General features: G+C 40.9%; 1 protein-coding gene across 4 annotated transcripts in view; it reads left to right on the top strand.

The window, feature by feature from the left end:
• Positions 1–13,414, top strand: part of FMN2 (formin 2) — a 391,725-nt gene that overhangs the window by 29,231 nt on the left and 349,080 nt on the right. For all 4 annotated transcript variants that reach the window (XM_043568706.1, XM_043568709.1, XM_043568707.1 and 1 more), the window contains exon 2: positions 7,544–7,710. In XM_043568706.1, the coding sequence (XP_043424641.1) occupies positions 7,544–7,710 (167 nt within the window). The remainder of the gene's footprint in view (positions 1–7,543; positions 7,711–13,414) is intronic.

Raw genomic sequence — 13,414 nt, 5'->3', positions numbered from 1 at the left:
GCATCAGGAAGGGCACCAAGACATTTGGCTTCCATAGCTTAAAGTTATGTTGCTGTACCGTGCTTTGTCCCCGGGTGTATTTTGTGAACTCCAGAGGTATATTGCATGTATTTTCAGTGGAAAAGAATGGGCAGAAAATGGAAGAATTGCTTATGGGTGTACTCTTCAAGATTTCTTCAGGCTGTATGTTAGATATGTAATTTATGTGATCTGTGAGATGAGTCTACCTTAGAGGTAGTGTGCACTTGGGTAAAACTCCTAACGTCCCTGGTCCTACCTTTCCTAATTGATGAAATGACAGTTAGAGACTGGGTTTGAAAGGTAGAAAGACTGTTCCTCTCACTGGGTCTTTCCTTTGGGTCCAGGGCAGGAGGGAGGTAAAAGGGAGAGCCTGAGAAAATTGACCCTTCTCCTGCCCATGCACCTAGAGTCGTAAATCCACCGGAGACTACTTCTTTTGTACCTTCTAATGTATCTGTGCTAGAGAGAATGATTTTATTGGCCTTCGGGAATTTTCTCAAGTTTTAATGTTGCTGCAGCTACAAGGAGAGTGTTGCTTAGGCAGTGGGGGAACCTGGGTCTTCATTTACCTGTGCTTCCTATTTGCATTTCCTTGATAAGTAGTCCTGGGCTGCATGCACTCCTGAAGGGTCATCCATGGCTGACTATGTGGCCTTGGCCCTGGAGGGTACTGCCTGCTAGGAAGTGGCACCCCCACCAGCCCCTGTCATGCTCACCTTGTTCATTAAGCAAATAGCTTTTTGGCAAACTGACTTAGAGATGCTTTGCACCTAGTAAGAGCTCAGTAAATATTGTTGATTAAATAATGAATGAAACTATGAAGTAAAATGAAGCTTTGAATAGCTGAACACTTGAGAAAGTTATACTTACTCATATTCCAGGACCAATTACTTTCATTTTTTGGTGTGACCAACATGTCTTGGTCTAGTATAGATGTATTGACCAAGGAGGAATGTGAGGAGATCTGGAGTCACAGGGCACCCTGAATTGTGTGTGGTAGTGGGTGAGGAAGGGAGTGCCGGAGGGAACCTGGGACTCTGTGTCCACATTCTAGCCAGCCAGTTTGCACAGGTAAGAAGTAAGCTTAAGTTCAGAAGGCTTTATGTCAGTTCAGTCTCCCCAATTTAGATTCAGGGCATCTCATGTAGTAGGCTAGTGTGTCCCAATTAAATCCCTAGTCATCAACTGTGAGAAGATAAACAGAAGTCTATGTCTCTGTCTGCTGCCTGTGCCGCAGTCAAATCACATTCCCTGGTTAGGAAGAGGGTTCAGTATAGTGCAGCTAGAGTGCAGGTTCTAGAAAAAGTAAAAACTTTTCATGTTCCTACAACAATCATTTGACTCTTTAATAAACTGAACTCACATCTCCCGTTTTTGTAGAATAACGAAGACACCTTGTTTAGCTTTGCAATCTTAGAGTCGCATGTTATACTGACTGGGCCAGCCAGGTGCCATTTATTTATTTGTTTATTTTGCTTTGTAATCTTGACTATTTCACATATTTGTGACACATATTTCCATGTCATTAATCTTTGTAATGGCGTAATTTAAGATATTTGTTGTGAAGATTTAATCATATATACTGGCAGAGGTATGATGAGCCCACGTACCCATCACCCAACTTCAATAGTTACCAATGCCATGATGGTTTTATCTGCCTCCCTCAGACTCACTTTCTCATGGGAAAATTTGAAACCAATACCAGGCATCATGTTAGTTTAATTTCAAATACTTCAGGATGTGTCTCAAAAAGGGACTTTTTAATATGCTATAATGCCATTATTATACTGAATGCAAATAGAATTTGTTGCCTGATTTTTCTGGTAGCCAGTCCATTTTCAGAACTCTCTGATACCTTAGATTAAAAGTTATGTCCAATATGACACATGATTCAGTCCTCTTCTCTTTTTGTCCCAGGGGTTGGGAATAGCATGTGTGCTAGATGGGCAATACTGTATACTTTCTAAACCCATGTCAGGAGGTTCACTGTGTCTGCCTGCTTTAATTTTATTGAGGCTGTGAATGATTCATGGGTTTGGGGGTGGCAGCTTGATTCCTTCTTTGCAAATTTTTCACTTTGACTTTTTCTCTAATGGGTTTCCCATCCATTTGCTATTCATTAAGTGACCATTGGGGAATGCAAAAGGACTTAATTAGAGATCGCATCATGGTGATTTTTTAATTTTGTCTTTTTTTTGTCCCTTTTGGCTAGAACTTTTCTATATTGAAAACTTTTCTTTGTTCACTAGATGTTATATTACCTTGAAATACAGTTCATACTGGAAATGTTTCTTTTATTTCCCATTAGTTCTGTTATCAGTGATGATTGGTGCCCTAGAATTCTCCAGAGATACCTATTTTTATTTTCTTATTCCTTTTCATATACTCAATATATTTAAATTCATTGAGTTATTTTTTCTATAATAGCATGATTTTAATGGCTACGTATTTAGCCATGTACATAAAGCCATCTTTGTTTTAATGCTGTGGTTTTTTTTTTGTCGCACATTTTAATTTCTTTCATTATTTTTACTATTAATAATCCATTTATTATTGTAGCAGGAGCTGTGCTAAGCACTTTACATGTATTTTGTCATGTAATCTTCACAGTAATCCTGTGATGTAACACTCTTTGGTTATATCTGAATATTTACCTAGGATTGATTCTCCGCAGTTGAATTTTAGGGTCAAGGAGTGAACTTATTTTAAGATCATGGACACACATTGCAAAATTGCTCTGCAAAACTTCTCCTGTTAATGATGTTGCTGCCTTCTGGGTTTCAGCTTACCTTGAGTCCAGGTTGAGGAACAAAAAAATTGACAAACTCCTTGCCCATGCCCATGCATACCTGCCTCATGAATTTTTTCCAAGTATGATGTCACTCTGCCATACTCAGTTGATGCAGTGACAAAAAATCTGCCCTGGTTTCAAGGAGAGGAGCGTGTATTGGCTGGGTGAGATTACACAGAGCAATAAAAATAAGCATGGAATGAGCCAGGACATGTTGAGTAGAGAAAGCAGTAAAGGGGACTTGAGAGACAGTGGCCGGTGAGATCCAGAAAATAAAGTATGGTATCATAGAGATGATAGCAAAGAATTCTAAGAAGTAAGAGTGAGTCAACGATGAAAATTTTCTGAGAGATTAAGAAACTGAGTAAGATGAAGATAAATATTATTGATACGGTGTTGGCTACCAGTTTCTATTGTATGGTGGGGATAGAAGTCAAACTGATGTCTCAAATTAGGGTGGGCTGAGCCAGGAGTGAGGGGCTAGAGGTAGTAAGTGTAGGTAATTTTGGTCAGTAGTTTTGATGTGAAGGGAAATCAAGAAATGGGACAGTAGTGGGGGGTAAGGAGTGATGTGGGCTAAGGGAGATTTTCGTTTTAAATTAAGTATGTTTGTGTGATCTAGAAATGTCCAGTAAAGATGGAAATGTTCCTTATTTAGGAGAGAGAAGGAATAGTGAAAGAAGTGAATTCCAGACCATGCCATAAGGAATTCGATCTAGAACACTGAGGGGAAGAACTTGCTTTTGTTTGGAGCAGGGCCTTCTTCCTCTACGAGGAAGGCAGAGAAGGGTATCAGTGTAGGTGTTTTTGCATATTCACAGTTTCTCTTGGTTTCTTCCATTTTCTCAGTGAATTATTTGAGAAGATCATTATCTCATCATTGAAAAGGCTGGGTTGGGGCACTTGGGTGACTTAGTTGGTCACTTGGTTGAACCTCCAACTTCAGCTCAGGTCATGATCTCGCAGTTTGTGGGTTCAGTCCCCACATCAGGCTCTGTGCTGAGAGCTCAGAGCCTGGAGCCTGCTCAGATTCTGTGTCTCCCTCTCTCTCTGCCCTTCCCCAATCATGCTCTGTCTCTCTGTCACTCAAAAATAAATACACTTTAAGAAAATTAAAAAAAGAAAAGACTGGGTTAAGGGGGAGAAAATGTATATGATTGTATTGGAGACTATATGCTTAGATATGAATGCAGAGCAGTGTTGGGCCTAATTGAGGTTTATAGGCATGATAATAAAGTGAAAGCACACAATGGGTGCATGTCTTTCCTTCACAGTGACCAGTTGCTCTGGTTCAGGCAAAGAAAAGGTGGATGTCTAGAATGGAACAAATTGGGGTTTCGGAATTTTACTGGCTCCCATGGGGGAGAGGGGCAGGGGAGCTGCAGTGTTTGAATGATACGATTACAGTGGTGGGACATGGAATTTAAGCAGGTGAGGAAGGGAGTGATGGATTGTGTGACAGTGGCAGGGATGATAGACTCAAGATCCCTGTGGAGGATGGGCCCTCAGAAGGGGTTCTAGAATATGAGTTGAAAGGATAGAAGGCAGTGACCAAGGATTAGATGTTCCTTCCAGACATTTGTACATATATTGATTAATTTATGATCAAAACATTAATTGAGCAACTACATGTCAGGTCTTTCTTGAGATACTGGGTAAAAGGTGGTAACCAAACAATGGAGTCTGCTAAAATGGAGTTTACTTTCCAGGAGGAAGAGACAGATCACAGACTCACAAAAATTCAAGAGCTGAGATCTCTGAAGAATAAAGGGGGATAATGTGAAAAAGAGCGACTGACAATGCTATTTGAGAAATGGAGGGTCAGGAAGTTATCTCAGTGGAAAAGACAACTGAGCAGAGGCCTGAATAAGATGAAACAGTGAGCCATTCAAGTATGTTGGAAAGAGTGTTCTAGTGCAAAAGTCTCTGAGGTAAGCATGAGCTCTGTGTGCTAAAAAGGAGGCCTGTAGGTCAGAGTGCCCTCAGGGAGAGCAGGAAAAGGTGACAGGAGGGGAAGGGCCTCTTGAGTCATGGTGACAGTTGGGTTTTTGTCTGAGGTTGATAGGAAGCCATGGAGGGCTGGAGTAAAGTTTGAAATTGGTCTTCTGAATGGGTTGCCTGTGTGGGGGAAGAGAAAGCACTGACTGGAGGCAAGGATTCAAGATCTCAGATGAGTTTTCTCCCTGGGTGTTGGTTTGATCTCCATGTGGATGTCAGAATCACTGATAAGAGTAGAGGTGGAGGGGCGCCTGGTGGCGCAGTCGGTTAAGCGTCCGACTTCAGCCAGGTCACGATCGCGGTCCATGAGTTCGAGCCCCGCGTCAGGCTCTGGGCTGATGGCTCGGAGCCTGGAGCCTGTTTCCAATTCTGTGTCTCCCTCTCTCTCTGCCCCTCCCCCGTTCATGCTCTGTCTCTCTCTGTCCCCCCAAAATAAATAAAAACGTTGAAAAAAAATTAAAAAAAAAGAGTAGAGGTGGAAAACAGAGCAGTTGAGTCAGGAGGTAAAGTATTCAGTGAATGGCAGGGAGGGGATCAGGAATGACAAGAAGTCAGTGGATGGAAGAAAGAAGGATGACAGCTGGTCAGACCAGTGACAGGTCTAACCATGCTGATGGTTTTGGATAATAAATCACTTGAAATTACTAATGGGGATCAAGGAAGTCACTCACTCACTTCCTGCCCCTAATATATGTGCGATTTGGTACAAAATGTGTCCGTGTGAGAGGGCTGCTGGAGAAGGACTCACGTGGCAGCCAGGTTACTTTCCATGCAATCAGGTGAGGTTCCCTTCAGAGAGGCTGAGGCAGGGATTCTCAAGCTGGGGTGATTTTGCTAGCTGGGGGACATGTGGCAATGTCTGAAGACACTTGGCGTCTTACAATGGGAGGTGCAGTGGTTATGCTGCTGGCATCTATTGAGTAATAGTGAGTGATGCTGCCTACATCCTACAATGCACAGGACAGCACAGGACAGAGAATTATCCATCCCAAGGTGTCCGTGGAGTTGTGGTTGAGAAGCCCTGGATGAAGGCTTGAGGGTTGTGTTTGTTCATCATGGAGCTGAAGTTCCAGGGAGGAACTTCCACATTATTCCATACCCTTTTTGATAATTTTTGGCTTGATACACATACACATTTACTCACTCCCACTTAAATACTCTCATATATGGAAGGTCCTATCTCCCTTACTTTCTGTCATACAAAGTTTCTGAGTTACAGGAAAGAACTACTTCATTTTCTGGCTGTTTTCAGTCATAAGATATGTAAAATGGGAATAGGAAAGAGACACCAAAATTGTATGATTAGTCTCCTGACAGACATTTATACATTTGAAATTTAGTTGTTCTAACAAGTACAGACCTGTGCCTGGTTTTGCATAGCCCTAAGCTAAGAATGCTTTTTACATTTTAAAGCTGTTCAAAATGAAAATGAAGAAGAATATGCAGCAGAGACCTTATGTGGCCCTCAAAGCCTAAAATATTTATTGTTTGATCCTTTATAGAAAGAGTTTGCTGATCTCTGGTATAGAGGTATTTCCTTCCCAGTTCTGACTATGATAGGAACAAGTCTTTGTCACAGAATCATAGCATTGCATTTATTCAGAAATCCTAAAAATACTTATTAATGCTTCTTATGTGTGAGAGGCCATATTTGCAGGATATATGCTGGCTGTCAGGGAGTTTATTTTAGTGAGAGGTGTAGATGTTAAATAAGTACACACATGATTAAAATAATTAATTACACAAAGAACTAAGAAAGGCGCCGAAAGAGTATGGAAGGGGGTCACTGAAGGCTTTTTTGAATAAGCAATTTTCATCTAAATTTGAAGAATGAATCCGCTAATTACAGGGAGGGGCAGGAGCAGGGCAAGAACTGAGGGAGCAGTTGTAGCCCTGGGAGGGATGCTGGAAATCTTCTGTGTCTATCATAGTTGACTAATGCAGGAATCAGCTGAATGAATTTCTAAAGGGCAATAAAGTAGAGAGTGAGTGGTAATTAGAAAGGATTAGGGACCTCCAGCCATTGTGTTCTCCCAGATGAGTCTGAGGTATAGCTGGGATTGAGAACCATGGCACTAGGTGGAACCCAGCCCTCTTGGTCCTCGGCCAGTGTCCTGTTCTCGTGTCTGTCCTCTCTGGTCTCTTCTAGGGAAATAAAAGCTGAAGTTTGCACCTACCATAGAGCTATGGTTCTGAGGATCATATGAAAAAAATTTGTCTGACATATTTGCTGGCTCTTTTCTTGGGGGTTGGGGCCTTTCCCTGCCTCCTGTGTCCTCATTCTCTGCCCTTCTCTATTGCCATGCCAGAGACCATGAATGTCAGTCACTGACATTTCTTAGTCCACTTGGTGGTTGTTAACTGCTCCCTCAGGGAGCCATTAGCAGGGTAAATGAAGAGAGGAAGGAGGGTTACCAATGATAATCCCAAAGGCTGGGCACTTCTTTAGGTGGAAATATACTTCTTCAGGTGGGCCATCATGTGGCGTATCCTCTTTTGGGGCAAGGAGATGTTTTGGGAGGTGGGAGAGCAAACCAGAGCCACCTTCTCCCATGTGGTATCCCAGTCCTCAGACTATAGAGTTTTCTCTGTGTTTGAGAAGCTGCTGTGTGTGCACTTCAGTGGCCTTGGCAACAGTGATGCTCACTGGTTGTGTTTTTCCAGGCTTCACTCCTCTGGGAGGGTTCCGAGCCAGGTGACATGCCAGTGCTCCTGACTGTATTTCATCTGCAGGGCGAACTCTGTTGGAGAAGCTGTTCAGCCAACAAGAGAACGGGCCTCCAGAAGAAGCAGAGAAGTTTTGCTCCCGGATCATTGCCATGGGTCTTCTACTTCCTTTCAGTGACTGCTTCAGGGAACCATGTGATCAGAACGCCCAATCAAGTTCAGCTCCATTTGATGTAAGTAGGAACATTTACTTCTGTCTGCGAGGCAGATTGGAGTTAAAATAGCAGCTGTGATGTGTGTCTGCCCAGTCACCCCACGCTTTAAATACCAACATGTGATGCAAGTCATCCTTCCCTCAGCCACTCAGCAGCTCAGCATGTCTATTTAATTTCTACGCTTTCCTTCCTCACTTAAGGAATCCTAAGTATATTTGTCAAACCTCCTTTTCTTAACAGATGGTCACTCTTGACAGTTTTCTAACCTGCTTTAATCGGTAATGATTTTCAAGTGGCTCTGAGTCAGGACTGCCTACTTGGCTGGTCACGGACATTACTTCACAAGCAGTACCAAAGGGCCAGAGCTTTGTTCCCAGGGGGCTGCAGGTTTCCATGGGTGCCTAGAACGCTATTTCAGTGTGTTCACAGCTCATCTATTTACTAACCATTGATATGAAGCAGCATTGTCTGCTTTCTCCCCAGCTCCCATTCACGAAGAGCATTCATACTGTGAAACAGTAATCGAAAAGGCATATTCATAATTCCTAATGAATATCAATCAGCACAGCTGGATTATCATTTTCAAGCCAGGTATTGCTAATGTTTCTCAGGTATGTGGTACATGTGTGACATTGGTAGTTGTATTGAGTTGCGTCTAAAACCCAGATATGTAAGAATGCTCCTGTATGATTTTCTCATAAGAAGATTGAAGGTCTGGTTGGCTCACTTGTGCAGAGCCCAGTATTTGTGAGGCAGAGTAATGGGTTCTCGTCCATATGGGTTCGTTACAGTTGTTTCCTTGCTCCCAACTACAGCCTTCTTCTGTGCCTTTAGTATACATGCTATTGACCAGTGAATGAAATAATGGTGACTTTTGAAAGGCAATGAAAATGAGCCCTGATCAAGATGTGACAGTAAATAATAAAATGTCTATATGTCTTGCATTTCTTCTTTCTCTTCTTCATACATTATAAACTATGTTCTTCCTTGATCTCCCTTCAGTATTAGGGAAATAAATCACGTAAAGTATCGTGAGATCTTCTTGACACTTTCCATGTGAAAGAAGGCTTCTCAGGGTGTGCTGTGACTTGTGAATCTTGCTTCTTAAGATCTTTTTATTTAATTATTTTTAAAAACGGCACTAGCTAATTATTTCTAGGTAGATCTTTTTATTCTGTGGGAAGAATTGGACAATTTAAAATTTTCCTTCCTTCTTTTTTTTTTTTTTTTTTTTTTTGATGAGAGAATTGTGTTATGATAGAAACTGAACACCTGGGGACTGCGTAGCTAAAAGTGTGCAGAGAGCTGTGTTCTAGAAAATACATAAATTTGCACGTTGGGATTAAAATAAATGTGGCACAAAGGCAAACCCTGGCCATGTCTAAAGCTTGCCTTTTGATTGGAACAACCCCCAAAATGACTGCATTATCCTCTTAAAGTTTAGAGGTAAACAGTCTTCTCATTCAATAAATGTGGAATTGGAATAAACTGAAAAGAATAGGATTATTCTTATACCTCCTTTTTTCCTTTCTTAATCACTGAACTGGCTGCTGCTTTTTTGTAATGTTTATTTATTTTGAGACAGAGGGAGTGTGCAAGCTCTGTGGAGCCCAATGTGGGGCTTGACTCAGGGCTTGATTGCCCAAACTGTGAGATAATGACCTGAGCTGAAATCAAGAGTCGGTCCCTTAACTGACTGAAACACCCAGGTGCCCCTGAACTGGCTGCTTCTCATCTTCCACCTCCCTCCATTCCTGTGTTAGAGTAGTAACCCCTCTCATGATTGTCTGTTTGGAGGACAGCTGGGTATGGCAAAGAGACGGAAAAGCAAACAAATAAAATCCCTTAATATGGTAGAAAGTAATTTCCTCAGAGTAAGAATTTCTTTCCCTCAACTTTCTGTGATTGTATTTTCTCCTTTATTTGTTGGCTCTGTAGAACATCTCTACTCCCCCTGCCAAACTAAACACAAAACAAATAAGAATTTAAAGTCACTTTAGTAAGAAATGTTATTCCATATACGTAAACAGAAGTTCAGTCACACAACCGTGCATTTCCTGTATGCACAGTCAAGGATTTTCTTCAAAACTCAACAGAGGTAACAATATAGGGAGTTATGTAGACCGAGGTATTAGTGGGGAAATGGAGAGGAAGGCACTTATCTGTGTGCGGAGAAATTTCTGATAATTAGTTTCTCTGATGATGTCCAGAAAATTGCTGTTGGGAGGATTTCTAACCAACAATTCTCTTGGGGAAAGTAGCCCTTCGAGGCTGATCACCATGTGGGAATAAATTCATAACTGGCTCTATTCCTAACCCAACTTTGGTCCCTTCCCTAAGAACATCTGATTCCCTCCCTTTCCTCCTCTTGCCATTTATACACATAATTAGAGCAGTAAAGAGTTTTGACTTAGGGATCTCACTGATATGGTTTGTGGATTAGCTTTCTTCATTCCACCTTTTTGATTTTAGCCCCCTGTTATATTATACATTTTTTAGGGCCTAACATTTTGCTTTAGAAATGCTATAAATAATACAAAAAGACTTCACATAAGTTTCAAGAACGCTAAAAGGTAAAGAGCTTTGAGTGATAATGTTAATTCATTCACAGATGCTTACCAAATACATTCTATATGCCAGGCAGTGCTTTCGTCTCCATAGAGACGTCACTGAGGAGGAGAAATAGGATTTCTGTTCTCCTGAAATTTATATCCTCTTCGTGGTGGGGAGAGACACATAAAAGACAAAACAAAACAACAAGCACAAGCATAGGTCATGAATTTACATCAGATTCTAGTAAATGCTATAAAGGAAATAAACCCTAGTAACACGATAGGGTGAATGAGGGTGGGGTAGGGTGAGTGTAGGGAAAGCCTCACTAAGGATTCCTGATGGGCGGTCTGAGGGAAGATCATTCCAGGAAGCTCACCTGATAAGCACAGAGGGTCTAGGGAGAGTATAAGCGTGACCCAAGCACACAGCCTGAGCACCTGCATAGGTGAAGTTTAATGAGTTGAGGACAGAAAGGACTCAGGGTCAGAATGTGCAGGGTCCTGAAAGCCATGGAAGGAAAATAGATTTTTATTTAAGTAGGAGCTTTGGGAAGGTTTTAGGCAGGGCAAGAACATATTTTACATGAATCGTTCATCCTAGGCTTTGGATAATGGAGTATTGGAGGCAGAAGTAGAAGTAGGAAATCCAGGTGGGCTTATTGGAATAGATGAGTGAGGGATGGTGGTGGTAACCTGGGGTAGGATGGTGGTGAGGGAGTTAGAGAAGAGTCCTCGGGTGTGAGATGGATTCTGTAGGTGGAGCTGATGGGGCTTCTGGTAAGTTAGACGTGGGGGCAATGGAAAAAGAAAGTCAACTATAACTTCTTAGTTTTTTATTTTAAGAAGCTGGGTGGATGCTTGCGCCATTTATTAAGATGGAGAAGCCAGGTCTGTTTTAGGAGGAAAACGTTGTAAGGACAGAACTAGTGCTCGTTATATACTTTTCTTGAATAAAATTCTGTTTATTTAGAAAACTAATTCTTAGCATATAAGCTGACAAACATTAGCTTTTGCTTTTCGCTGGTGGAATGATGTTGACTTTATTAGCTAATCAAAATTAGGGCCATGATATAAAGATATGTCAACCATCAGGTTTGTAGCCCTTTGCAGAGCCATGTATTCATAAAACAGAAAGAAAGATGGAGATCCTTTATAGGCCTGATAGCATTGTGCATTATCTTTTTCCATTTCCATTACTAACCTGGGGACCCAGAAACTATCAACTTACTTCTTATTCTCTGACATATCCTCACATTTGCCTTTTGCTTTTTTTTGTTTGTTTGTTACTGTTGTTGGTTTTGTATATCCGATAGAATTCTAAGCTAGATCATTTCTGAAGCTAACGAGAGAAAACACATGCACATTACTACCGCTTGGTAGATTGTATTGTTTAATTGTAGATCATGGTATTTTTTTTGTGGTGAGGAAAGACTTTTTTCCTTCTGGAGCCTGTTCTAGTCATTTCTCAAGGATTAGAAAAAATCTCTCTCCTGAAATGTTTGCCATAAATCCTTAGAAATAGCAAAAACTTAAAAGAAAAAAATTAAAAAAGAAAAGAAAAGAAAAGAAAAAGGGGTGCCTGGGTGGCTCAGTCGGTTAAGCGGCCGACTTAGCTCAGGTCATGATCTCAGGGTCCGTGAGTTCGAGCCCCGCGTCGGGCTCTGTGCTGACAGCTCAGAGCCTGGAGCCTGTTTCAGATTCTGTGTCTCCCTCTCTCTGACCCTCCCCCATTCATGCTCTGTCTCTCTGTCTCAAAAATAAATAAACGTTAAAAAAAAAATTAAAAAAAAAAAGAAATAGCAAAAACTTCATTATGTCACATCATATATAGTTGACCCTTGAACAATGTGGGGGTTAGGGGCACACCCCCCACACACAGTCAAAACTTCACATACAACTTTTGACTTCCCCCCAATTTAACTACTCAGGGCCTACTGTTGATTGGAAGCCTTACTGATAACAAAACTAGTTGATTAACACATGTTTTGTATGTTATATGTATTACATACTGTATTCTTACAATAAAGTAAGCTAGGGAGAAGAAAATGTTATTAAGAAAATCATAAGGAAGGAAAATACATTTACTGTACTATAAAAGAGTATATAAGTGAACCCACATAGTTCAAACCCGAGTTGTTCAAGAATCAGCTGTAACTTGCAGTTTTGGGCCACTGCCCTGCTCCCTGTGGACAAAGAATGCTAGTCCTCAGCCTATGGCTGACCACGGGCTCTGGCTCATTGCCTGTTAGTTGTAGATGGAGGTCATTTTGCAAGAATAGGTTCAGTATGTGGTCCCTCAAGATCCCTTTTCCTTTGAATGCTTTTATTTATATTAGATTTTTCTGAGTCATATTCATTAGCGACTGTTTTCCAGCAAACCACAGTTATCTCACATAGGTCTTCTAGGATTTCTTTAATCATCACTGTGTCAGATATCATGTTGCCTCTGCATCACAAAAAATAAAGCAAGTTTACTTGGCCCAAAGATTTTGGCAGGAGTAAATGATTATACTTACTCCTTTAGAACTGATTTTAAATGTCTTCCTAGTAGAATATTTTTGGATCCCTGGCTTTTTTGGGTTTGGCAGGTTTTGCTAATTTTGCTAACTATGTAGTAATCCCATGCTTACCAGATGGGCAAGAGCTCCTTGCTATGTGTGTAAATGGATATAAGTTTGAATGAGTTATTAGTGAGGCTAGAATTAAAGAGAAGGAAGACATGAAAATTCAGGCTAAAAAGGAATAAAGAAAACATGATCCTGAACGTGTCAGAAAACTAATTCATCAATCAAAACCAATAATGGTCTCTGCTGAAAAACTAATGAAATACACTCTGCTCACCGTCACCAGTAGCTGGAATGAAGACTTAAGTGAACAAATAGAAATGATCATTTCTATTTGAATCCAGTTTTTTTCAAAGTAGGAAGAATACTTGGATTCTTTTTAGTCAAAGCCACACACATCTTTTTCTGAGAAGAAATAAAAGCCATGACATACCTTTCAGTTCTAAGAAAATGCACACACACACACACACACACACACGTACATTACTGTACGTTTGTTTTTGAAACACTGTGTATAGGATCAGGTCTCAGGAAGCTTTTAAGTGTGATTTAAAATTATATTTAATTTTCAGACCATCTTTTTAAATTATTTTAGCTGAACATTTC

This window comes from Prionailurus bengalensis, chromosome E4 (assembly GCF_016509475.1).
Source record: "Prionailurus bengalensis isolate Pbe53 chromosome E4, Fcat_Pben_1.1_paternal_pri, whole genome shotgun sequence".
Taxonomy (NCBI): Eukaryota; Metazoa; Chordata; class Mammalia; order Carnivora; family Felidae; genus Prionailurus; species Prionailurus bengalensis.
This window is presented reverse-complemented; position numbering and strand designations above follow the sequence as displayed.